This window comes from Pistacia vera, unplaced genomic scaffold (genome assembly GCF_008641045.1).
Source record: "Pistacia vera cultivar Batoury unplaced genomic scaffold, PisVer_v2 Contig591, whole genome shotgun sequence".
NCBI lineage: Eukaryota > Viridiplantae > Streptophyta > Magnoliopsida > Sapindales > Anacardiaceae > Pistacia > Pistacia vera.
This window is the reverse complement of record NW_022196436.1, coordinates 409,697-422,275: the sequence shown is the minus strand read 5'-3', so window position 1 is coordinate 422,275 and position 12,579 is coordinate 409,697. Positions and strand designations below refer to the sequence as shown.

The 12,579-nt window shown below is 35.9% G+C and overlaps 1 protein-coding gene and 1 pseudogene across 1 annotated transcript; both read left to right on the top strand.

Moving 5' to 3' along the window:
* The first annotated feature begins 601 nt into the window (after positions 1 to 601).
* LOC116109933 lies at positions 602 to 1,474 on the top strand (annotated as a pseudogene).
* Positions 1,475 to 3,769: 2,295 nt separating this feature from the next.
* LOC116109966 (MLP-like protein 43) lies at positions 3,770 to 4,658 on the top strand. Its single transcript, XM_031396210.1, has 2 exons — positions 3,770 to 4,028; positions 4,235 to 4,658. The coding sequence occupies exons 1-2, from the start codon at positions 3,842 to 3,844 to the stop codon at positions 4,501 to 4,503; spliced, it is 456 nt and encodes a 151-aa protein (XP_031252070.1). The 5' UTR covers positions 3,770 to 3,841; the 3' UTR covers positions 4,504 to 4,658.
* Positions 4,659 to 12,579: the final 7,921 nt, after the last annotated feature.

The following is a 12,579-nucleotide window of genomic DNA, read 5'->3' as shown; positions in this document are numbered from 1 at the left end:
ATATGTGAAATGCTGAACTGACCCAGAAGACACACGTGGATGAAAGAATAAGAGTAAAAGAAATGACTAGACAGTGTTTAAAGTGGTTCGGATGCTTAAGGAAGCAAGTCCTACGTCCACTGATGTTGTATTAATGATAGCGGTCAGGTCGCATCCTGCGAGCTGATTTTACAAATGATTACAAGGAAGAGAGAGAGAGAGAGAGAGAGAGTAGGCAATTTTCTAGAGAGATTTGCTCATCCCCCAAATTGAGAGAGGAACTCTCAATTTATAGTGGGATAGATTAAGGTTATGATTACTGAATCTGTGAGTTGGTGGGATTATCCGTACAAATCTTCCTTTATGTCCCATTGCCCACCTTCCAGAGCGATTTACGCGATTTGGTGCAGGAATTGGAGACGTGGAAGCTCTCTAGCTCCTAACTGGCCTGGCGCGCACCCACTGCACTGACAGAAGCGTGCTGCTCCTTTCATCACGTGAGTCGGCTGCGAGTATACCCAAGTTCTGACTTTTTCATGCTGACCTGGCCTTACGTCAGCCCTGCTTTCTTTAGGCATAACATTATGAAACTTAAGAACTTAATCTTTATCAATAATTAGAGATGGCTTTAAAGGGCAAGCTAGAGTTTGAAGTGAAATTGAAGGCAAATGCTGATTAAATTTACCAAACCCCTAGAAGACAAAGCCATGAAATTCCCAGAATGTCCTCTGACAAAGTACAAGGTGCTCATATCCAGAAAAGAGATGGGAAGTCCAAGGGATCTGTCAAGAAATGGGATTATACCTTAGGTAATTAAATTTCATTATTTATTATAAGCTTGTATTATTAAATTAATTGGTAATTATTTTAAAAATCAAACGCAGCCTCTCGTGTATATATATATAAAATTAAATAAATTAACGATCAAAACAAGAATTTTTTTTTTTTTTTGTAATAAACATGCTTACATAAACTTTTATGTACAATATTGCATATGTATTATTGTTTTGTCATCGAATTTAATATCTTTAAATTAGTTTATTAACTGAAGTCTTTTATTTTTTTTATACTTCATCGATCTAATTCTTACAGAAGAATTTCTATATTGATTAAGTGCAAGCATGTACTCATTGATTCTTAAATAAACTTTATCCATGCAAAGAATTAAAAAGGGGCATGCATATTGATGAAACAATTATTAATTATGTTAAATAATGTAGATGGAGAAGAAATAAGCGCCACGGAAACAATTGAAGCAGCAGATGACAGTAAAAAGATGATCACATTCAAAATTATGGAAGGAGAAATTATGAAGGCTTTCAAGAACTTCAAGGCAACTGCTCAAGCAATACCAAAGGAAGAGAGATGCCTGGTGAAGTGGATTTTGGAATATGAGAAATGGAGTCAAAATATCCCAGATCCAGTTGACTACAGGGAATTAGCAACAAAGATCTACAGAGATATGGATGGTCACCTCGCACCAAATTTTAATTAAATTAACAATAATATTATGTTTACAAATTTGATATTTCAACTTTAGATCCCAACTAATGTGGCTATTGGTGTATCAGGAATTCTAGTAATTGCGGGAATAACAAGAACACTACACAAAATTTTACAATTAAGAGATACATCAATAGCCACATCAGTTGGGATCCAAAGTTGGAATCTCAACTCAATTTAATTTGTATACATAACGTTACTGGTAATTTATTATCCTAGTAGTATTTGTCTATAAATAAGTGCTTGGGGTTTTTCTTTTCTTATTTCGGTTGATTCATCTTCATGCATAATTTGTGCTTTCAAGATACATATGTATGGTTCTGGAGTCGCTGCAATTGCTACAATGAAATATTGTTATATATACATACAATATTATGTTAATATTGTCAAGTTTTTGGTTTGTTAGAGAATGATGTAGATAATATCTCTCTTCATTATCGTTATTATTATTTTGAATCCGATATTTGGTTCTGTTACAAGCAAATTGAGCTAAAAAATAAAAGGTAAAATTTATTTTTAAAATAAAATAAGTAATTGATTCGTGATTTAATAAGCGAAATGCTTCTTGAACGTAATCAAAATCCTTTACGAAGAGTGAGGGATAAAAACTAGGTTTAAAACGAAAACATAGTCAATTAATTTACATGATAAACCATTTATTGCATGTAACACTCAATTAATCTCCATTGATAATTAATGGCAAAATGCATCGGACATCTATTGATAAAAAGACTAATGCAACAAATTCGGCTAAAATTTTTAATCTTAAAAAAATTAATGGCGTTACTTTGCATATTCCTTCTCTTTTTGAAGATTTAGAATTAATCTTAAAAAAATTGGCAAACTATTAATCAACCTTGTCCGTCCCTAGATTCATTAATTTCCATATCATCCAGCATCTTTTATTATTTGAACTTTCACCTGAACAAATAAATATTTATAATTGATAGTTATAGAATTGAAATATAACAAACAAATCCATAAATAAATTAAAGTACTATAGAGTTAAAGTCTAATCCCCCAGAGATATAATATAATTACAAAAGCTCCCTGAGGTTTATGAAATAACAAAAAATTCCCCTGTTGTTAAGTTTTTGGTGTTAAAATATACAGTAAGAGAGCAATTTGGTAATATTACTGATTTACTACCTTTGTTTCACAATAATAGATGTTTTAAGACTATGCACATTTTTTAGTGAAACAATTTTCCCTCTCCTCTTGCTAACTCCTCCCTTTGAAATTGCAGGTGGGAAATTTTCGGTTTTCCCACTATATACAAGTGAGAAAGAGAGAGAGAAGATGAGGGTCAGAGAAAAAGTAAAAGAAAGGAGACAGGGGCCATTCATCGAGAAAGGGAGAGAGAGTTGAGTTGGTCAAATTTTTAGAAAAATATAATAACCTTAAAACAATCATTATTGTGAAACGGAGGAAGTATAACAGTGTAAATTCTTACGGTTTATTAACAATTCATTAATGGCAAGGAGATTTTTTTTATTTTAAAAATCTCATAGAAATTTTTATTATTATATCGTAACTTGAAGGAATTAATGTTATTAACTCTTAAATATATACATCACAACTTAAAAACGATGTATGTGATGATTTACTGTTAACATTAATTGAAAGGAAAGGGACTTTGATGCCTTTAAATGTTTAGTTTTTGAATTTTACGTAGATTTAGGCTTTGAATTTTCTTTTTTGATAACTGTAGATTTAGGTTTTTAATTTTGATGAATTATTTACCTACTGTTATAGCTGAAATGTGTATTGCGAGTTATATGATATCAAATAGTATGATTTACTGTAGCAACACAATACATGCAGATCACTCTCGATCGTAGTTGCAAATGTTTAATTGTGAATCATTTTCCAAAGTATTATGTTCTAAGAGAAATGTGTACTTGTATTTTGCTTTTGATTTAACTCTTAAGCTTGCCTACTTGTGCTTGTAGCATGGCGTTACTTTGCATCTTCCTTTTCTTTTTGAATATCTAGAATCTGAAAAGTGGGCAATTGCTAATCAACACCTGTCCGAACAAATAAAATGTTTGTGATTGATAGGTATAGAATTGGAATATAACAAACAAATCCATAAAATAATTAAAGTACATTTGCATCACAAAATCCCTAAAAGTTCAGGAAAAAACTTAGATGAGGAGAATATCTTGTTTCATGATTCATATAAAGTACTTATTCTGTGGACAACTTCAAGAATCTTATCCGAAATTTTGCCCTTTTGCAACACTGAATAAAGGCATAGAATCATATAAGGCTAAGAGCTAGGAAATTCTTTTTCTCATCCTTCGGCCTCTACAAATCTTATTTGTTCCTTTGATTTCTGAGTAAAAAAAAAACAACTATGGCCAAAATGTCGAAGATGGAGGTCAAAACGGAGGTGAATTCCTCCGCCGAAAAGTTTTATAATGTCTTTAGGCATGAGGTTCAGCTCATGCCCAAGATTATTCCTGAAAAAATAAAGGACGTAAAGCTTCTTCAAGGTGACTGGGGCACTGTTGGCTCAGTCAAACTTTGGACCTACGTGCCTGGTAATGCAAATTAGCTCTTTATTATTATATTCTTACATAAAAGTCGGATTTATAAGCAGAATTCATCTTTATGAAATGAATTTTTTTTTTTTTTTTCTTCAAGTTTCTTTATTTGTATTCTATCAAAAATTTTACAAATTTGATTACGAGTTCCATGTTCTAGCAGAATTGATACTGACATGCTTTCATCCATGTGAAAAACATAGACAAAAATGCAGTGGTTGTTAAGGAGATGATAGAAGCAATAGATGATGAAAACAAGACGATCAAATTCAAAATTTTGGATGGAGGTATCATGAAGTATTACAACAGTTTCGAGTCCACCATTCAAGTAACAGCAAAAGAAAAAGGTAGCTTGGTGAAATGGGCAGCAGAATATGAGAAATTAACAGACGATGTCCCAGATCCAAAAGGTCAACTTGATTTTGCTCTTGAACTTTCAAAAGACATTGATAATCATCTTCTTAAGGCATAGAATACCGATGGCGTTGTGACAATTTGTACTAAATTAATTTCTTGTATTAATAAATCCAGTTTCGAACTTGGATTCGACAACAGATTAATGATTTTATAAGATAAAATTATTAAAATAAAACATTAATTGTGGAGCTTGTAGAAGTTATGATGAATATATTTCAAGATATTGTTTCCGAAAAGACGTGCCACCAAATATGGATATTTGACANTGGAATTACAACTTGGGATGATTAATAACAATGATATGGGTCCTTATATATAGGCCCCAAAAGTTTCCCACTTTTCAATTCTAATCAATGTGGGACAAACAACCTTTTCTTGGCCTATTACATATAAGTCCCTAAACCTTTCTCTATTATCATTTCTACCCCACGTGAATTTGCTAAAAGCCATTTTTCAACATGGGGCACTGCTGGCTCAGTCAAACTTTGGACCTACGTGCCTGGTAATGCATAATTAGCTCTTTATTATTATATTCTTACATAAAAGTCGGATTTATAAGCAGAATTCATCTTCATGAAATGAATCTTTTTTTTTTCTTCAAGTTTCTTTATTTGTATTCTATCAAAAATTTTACAAATTTGATTACGAGTTCCATGTTCTAGCAGAATTGATACTGACATGCTTTCATCCATGTGAAAAATATAGACAAAAATGCAGTGATTGTTAAGGAGATGATAGAAGCAATAGATGATGAAAACAAGACGATCAAATTCAAAATTTTGGATGGAGATGTCATGAAGTATTACAACAGTTTCGAGTCCACCATTCAAGTAACAGCAAAAGAAAAAGGTGGCTTGGTGAAATGGGCAGCAGAATATGAGAAATTAACAGACGATGTCCCAGATCCAAAAGGTCAACTTGATTTTGCTCTTGAACTTTCAAAAGACATTGATAATCATCTTCTTAAGGCATAGAATACCGATGGCGTTGTGACAATTTGTACTAAATTAATTTCTTGTATTAATAAATCCAGTTTCGAACTTGGATTCGACAACAGATTAATGATTTTATAAGATAAAATTATTAAAATAAAACATTAATTGTGGAGCTTGTAGAAGTTATGATGAATATATTTCAAGATATTGTTTCCGAAAAGACGTGCCACCAAATATGGATATTTGACATAATATTATTCACTATTTATTTTGTTAATATTTTACATGTGTAATAATATTTGAGATCAAAAACAAAAACGATATATAACTTGTTTGTTAATAAATTTTTAAGTCTGAAATTTATAAGATTGATATTCACTTAAATGCATAATTCAAAATAAATCATAATATACAGTTTGCAAATAAGACGTGTCGCCTGCTTGAAGGTCAAATACAATAAATTAAGGACGATAGTAGCTATTAAATGTATTTTTTGATGTATAAATATCATCAAAATTTTAAAAATTCAATGATCTTAAAAATAAATATTATTAAATTTTTTAATGATTTTATAATATGTTTAAGACAAGATAATCCCACTCGTTAATCGAACCCAGGTTCTTTCAACAGTATACTTGGAGTTGGAGGCATCAATTGATTTTTGATAATTAGCATGTAGCTTCCGGTCTTATTGGACATATTTACCGATTCAGTCTGATCTTATTGGATCTGTTATTCGTTAATTATTTCTTTATTATATAGCTTTAATTATCGTGCCCTTCTCTTGAATCTTTCGCAATCATTCACCCAATTTCCTATTTCAATGAGTATAATTATCTGACATGAAAATGTCCCCTGATAAGATTGCGCCCACACGTTATTTTTTTAATCGATTATTATTGATCTGCATTATTTCTTCCTGTACATTCTCTTATCGTCCAGTCGATTAAATATTAATATAGCAAAAACAATAAGAGCTAACAATTGAAAAAAAAAAAAAAAATAACTTTTGAAAAATTATAAACACGGGTTTTTATATTACTAAAATCCTAATATTCATAAATTACTGAAAATGGATTAAATTTTGAGGTAAATCTTTGCAATTGAGAAGTATCGTATGAACAAGGAGAAACTGTTGGGGATTGGTCAAACTAGTTTAATTTTGGATTATCTATTTTAAAGTACAACGGAATGTTTACTAAGTAGATTAAAACATTTTCAGGTTTTAGCCACATTAAATACAAGTGCAGGAAGTAAAGAATACCATCATTTACATGGTTCGACTAAATTCACTTTTAGTCTACATCCATGAGACCCTGTCTAGATTGAAGCAATCCACTAATGTAACACCCCACTTGAGGTACGTAGTTAAGATTTGATGAATGGTTCGAATGTTTATCGATTTATCCTTAGTTGAGTCTGTATGTTGTTATTATTGATTGGTTTATCCTTGGATGGAAAGGTGTATTGGTTTGGTTGAGTGTTTTTCTTGAAGGTTAGTGTGATTTAGCAAAATTTTAGGGTTATAGTCTTCGCCGGGGCGAAGAAATTTTGTCGCCGCGGCGAAGAGGGAGTGCTTCAAACCCGGGTGCCTCTGTAGTTTTCCCGATGCGAAGAAATACTTCGCCGCGCGAAGACTCGCTGAATGTTCCCTTGAGTTTTTGAGATTTCTTTCTTTTGAGACTCAATGACCATTCTACCCCTTTTAGCAGGAAAGTGGGAGTGAATTGTAAGGAAAATTCATGGAGAAAGTTTGAGTGGGGTTGTGTTTGTAAAGAATGAAAGGTCTTAGAATTTCAAAGAGTGAGTAAGGGTATTTTGGGAAAGAGTGGAGAAAAATATGTGATATTAAGGTTTAGCTTTAGAAACCCCTTCATTTGTGTTTTCTCACCACCGCCTCTTTCATCCCCTATTTCTCTCAATTTTTCATCCAAGATTCCAAGGATTCTTGAAAAGCTTTTGACTAGAATTTGTTACAAATTGATCCTAAGTACTAAAAGGTAGATTCCTTACTCTCGAAGCAATTTTCATTTGTTGAAAGATGGGTCCTTTTTTTTATTAGTTTGTATTGAAGGTTAGAGAAAGTGTTAAGCCTCAGAGTGGAGAGTTTAAGTGGGTTTCTACGTGTCCAAGGTAAGTAAATTCATCTAAGTTGTGATTTACTTGATTGAATGATGTGTAGAGAGTTTTAGATCTATGATTAATGCTTGAATTGTTTATGTTGAAATGAGTTGATGAATTCATGAATGGGTTCAATGTTGTTACATGAAGGATTTTCCACCATGAGGAGGTGGATTGTGTTGTTGAATTGTGATAGAAGTATGGGTAGAATTAGAAGTAATTGAGAGGAATTTTTGGAAGTGTGTTCTCTTTTGCAGGATGTGTGATGATTAAAGGAGTTGAACTCCAATTTTGGATGGTTAAGAAAGAAATATGATTAAGTTAGATAGAGTTTATGTATGCACACCTATTGTTTGATGAAGCCTAAAAGAAGCAAATTAGAATTAAAGACCTTACCTTATGCAACGGCATATTTGCATGTCATGAGCATATAGGAGTTTTTATGCAGAGTCATCCATATGCATATGTTTAATTGAATAATTCATAAGAAAAATATGAGAATGAGAAGAAACACTCTATGATAGAGATAAAGAAAAGAACAATTCTCTAGAGTAAAGAGAAGAAAGAACTCACACTAGAAGATAAAATGATTCTTAAGTACTATAGAAAAGAAAAACTAGGTCCGCGCGATGAGAACTCGTGAGTATAGAGTTTCCTCATGTAAAACCGTTTAGAAAGAACGTTCTCCGCCATGAGAGAGCGGAGTGCTTGTAAATCGCTATGATAAAAGCATCTCCGCCAGGAGAGAGCGGAATGCATGTGATCCGTTATGAGAAAGACGGACTCCGCCATGAGAGAGCGGAATACACGTAAACCGCTATGAGAGAGAGAAACGTTTCCTCCGCCATGAGAAAGCGGTATGAAATTGAGAAAAAGAAAAGAATAGAAAGAAAAAAGAAAGAAAATGAGAATTGAATTAGAATTTTGATAAGAATACAAGAGAATTGATGAGTAATGCACGGGGATGATAGCGTAAGAGACTGTTTTACTTACTGGCGCATCTTTGTGCTCACTCCGTTGTTTTCTTTGTTATACAGGAAATAGGTGAGGACTTTCGGATGGACGTCGCAAGCAGGGAGATTTGGCTGCACTGTCCCTTTTTCGTTTTGTTTCGAAAGTCCTTGTACATATGATGTTTTGTTTGAACGAATGTGATTACTAAGTAAGGAATTTTTGGGCCCAACTTTTTTTGATAAATATGCTATCTTTTATTAATCGATATTATAATCTGATAGAAAGAAAGTAGTTGTTACATTTTTGTATCAGAGCAATGATTTTGGGATGGGACAGTGAGTCATTCTCGCCGCTACGACGAGTCTTATCCGACCACTTGTAAGTTAAATCCTTTTCTTATTAATGAATTATTTGAAGTTGATGTGAAAATGGTTATTTTGTAGATGAAACGTAGTAATAGAAAGAAGGTAAGGTGTGAGAATGAGGGAGAACCCTCTAACCCCCGGAACAAACTCCCCCTGCCCTTGATGCGACAATGATTCGAACCATTGTACACAGGTGTTAGCAGAAAGTCAGGGGAGATTGTACGGAGAGAAAGGAACCCCTAGAAGAGTCCCGCCCGTAGGCAAAGCCAGAAGGCCGGTACCTCAGATAGTACAGAATCGAGTGGATCTGATTCAGGGGCTTGCAAGTCAGCATCGGCCACCAGAATTCAGGGTACTAGAGACCCGTTAGAAGCTGAAGAGTGGTTTAAATCCGTTGAGCGGCAGTGCCCTGTTTCCCATGAATGATAGAGAGAGGATCAGCTATGCCGTTTTTTATTTCGGGCCGATGCCCGAATTTGGTGGGAATTGATGGAAGAGACTCACGACACGAACCATGACTTGGGGAGATTTTAGAAGAGTGTTTGAGACCGAGTATCGAATGGTTGACCGGTCCATGAGAAAATACAAGAGTTTATTAATCTGAGGCAAGGGATGAGCACAGTGAAGGAGTATTCAGTTCGGTTCAACTCTCTCGCGAGGTTTGCACCTGGATAGTGAGTACACCCGAATTGAGAAAGAGAGAAATTTGTCCTCGGGTTGAGGTCAGAAATAGCCCGCGATGTTATATAGGACGACCCCCCGCATACCTATATGGAGGCATTAGATCGGGCTTTGAGGCCGAAATTTATGTGAACAAGATGAGTTCGGAGGGCCATCCATGATAGTACAGAATGAACCGCCCCCTACTCCGCAGAAGAAAGAGTGGAGACCGGAAGAGGTAGAGACATGAAACAAGAAGATTCCAGCAAAGAAGAATAGGGGCGATTGGCAGATGTAAACGGCCTAGAACGCTGGAGTCACTCCGTGCCCTAATTGTGGGAAAAATCATTCGGGGGAGTGTCTAAAAGAGTTCGGTCCGAATATCTGCTATAGTGTGTGTCAGCCAGGCACCTAATGAGATTGTAATCCCCCCTCCACTAGCAGCACAGGCCCCTAGAGGCACGAATGCCAGGGTGTTTACCGTGGCACGGGTGAGGTAAGCCAGTCCATCACCGTAACTGGTCATTATTCTTTCATACAGTTCCTCTTTATGCTTTAATAGATTCGGGGCCACGCATTCCTTTATGTCTCATGGGATGATAGAAAGATTGGGTCTGAGCCTGTAGTGGTAGATCAACCCATTAGGATAAGTTACCCGATGGAATTAGTGTTTTGACCCGTGAGATGCTCCCAGGAGAGTCTGTAATGATTCATGGAAAAACTGATGAGTCGATCTAATAGTGTTTGATATGCCTGATTTTGATGTGATATTGGGATGGATTTTCTAGGGAAGTATGGAGTAGAAATTGACTGTCGGAAGAAGAAGCAAGGTTAATCTTATAGTGTGGAGATAAGTTTAGTTTCGCGCGGCCATCAATTAAGTATTTGTTGATCATGTAGCTTGAAAGCTAGAAGATGCTAAGAAAGGGCTGTTCAGGATATATTGCACATGTAGTGCAGAGTGGTGTGTTTCTCACCAAAATTCAGAGAGTGCCTATAGTTCGAGAATTTCTGGATGTGTTTCCCGAAGAGTTACCGGGTCTACTTCCAAGAGAGAGGTTAGTTTAGTATTGAACTAGCACCTGGGACAGCACCAATATCAAGAGCCCCTTATCGAATGGCCCCAGCCAGCTTCAAGAATTGAAGAAGCAACTCCAAGAGCTTTTAGATAAAGGTTTTACCACCAAGTCATTCCCCCTGGGGAGCTCCAATTCTTTTTGTGAAGAAGAAAGATGGATCGTTACGATGTGTATAGACTACAGAGAGCTAAATAAGTGACAGTGAAGAATAATACCCACAACCTCGGATAGATGATTTATTTGATCAATTAAAGGGAGCGGCTGTTCTCAAAAATTGATTTAAGGTCAGGTACCATCAGTGAGAGTGGTTGAGCAAGATATAGCTAAGACCGCCTTTCATACAAGGTATGGGCATTATGAGTTTGTAGTGATGCCTTTTGGGTTGACGAACGCCCCATCATGTTTATGGACTTGATAACCGGGTCTTTCACGATTGCTTGGATCAATTCATTGTGGTTTTCATTGATGATATCCTGGTTTACTCTAGGTCGAGAGAAGAGCATGAGGAGCATTTAGACTTGCACTACAACGATTGAAGAAAGAAATTGTATGCTAAGTTTCCAAGTGTGAATTCTGGTTGAATCAAGTATTGTTTCTAGGCCAACTGTTTCTAGTGAAGGGATTTCGGTGGACCCTAGTAGTAGTAGGCAATCCTTGAGTGGCAAAGGCCGAATCGGTAAAGAAGTGAGAAGTTTCTTGGGGCTAGCAGGTTACTACCGTGATTCGTAGCAGGGTTTGCCCAGTTGGCTAAGCCATTGACAGCTCTTACCAAGCGAGAGTTCCTTTTAATTGTCAACGCTTGTGAAATGAGTTTTTACGAGTTAAAGAAAATTGACATCAGCTCCTGTGTTAGTGTTGCCTCAGGAGGGGGTAGATTATGATATTTTTACAGATGCCTCACTACAAGGACTGGGTGCTGTATTGATGCAGTTAGGTAGGGTGATAGCTTATGCTTCTCGACAATTGAAAGAGTACGAGACAAGATACCCTACGCATGATTTAGAGTTGGCAGCGGTAGTCTTTGCTTTGAAACTGGAGGCATTATCTGTATGGTGCGAAGAGTCATATCTAACCGACCATAAGAGCTTGAAATATTTCTTTACTCAGAAGGAGCTGAATATGAGGCAGAGAAGGTGGCTAGAGCTAGTTAAGACTATGAATGTGAATAAATATCACGCCGGAAAGCTAATGTCGTAGCCGATGCGTTGAGTAGAAAGGCTCATTTATCCCGACTCACTAGTCGAGAGAGCTAATAGATGAGTTGTATAAAGAACAAATTGAAGTGGTTCAAGGAGGATTGCCAGGTTAGAAATCAATCCACCCTATTGGACAAATTAGAGAAAGCAAGTGGTTGATAAGTGGTGTCAGGATTACTGCAAAGAGTGCATAGAATGAGAGACCAGTTTCCACCTGGTAGAGGTGTCCTCCGTTTTAGGGATCGGTTGTGCATCCCTCAGGATAAGGAGTTGAGGAAGAGAATTTTTATGGAAGCTCATGCACACACCCTACACTGCTCATCCGGAGCAACCAAGATGTATCAAGATCTAAAGAAAGGCTACTGGTGGCCAGGTATGAAGAATGATTGCGAGTTTGTAGCTAAATGCCTGGTTTGTCAACAAGTAAAAGCAGAACATCAACGACCATCAGGATTGCTTCAACCACTTAGTATTCTTGAGTGAAATGGGAGAGTATCTCAATGGATTTTATTGTAGGTCTGCCTAGAGTTCAGAGAGGTTTTAGTGCCATTTGGGTGATTGTGGATAGATTGACAAAATCACCCCATTTCCTTCCAGTGAAAGAAAGCACTACTTCAGATCAGCTAGCCCAGATTTATATCAGAGAGATAGTGAAACTTCATGGGTACCCAGACGAAATCTCAATAGAGATTCTAGATTTGTCTCCGCTTCTTGGCTGAGCTTACAGAGAACCTGGGTACTAGATTGGCTTTTAGCACCGCTTACCATCCTCAAACGGATGGACAACAGAGAGAACAAATCAAGTGCTTGAGGATATGTTG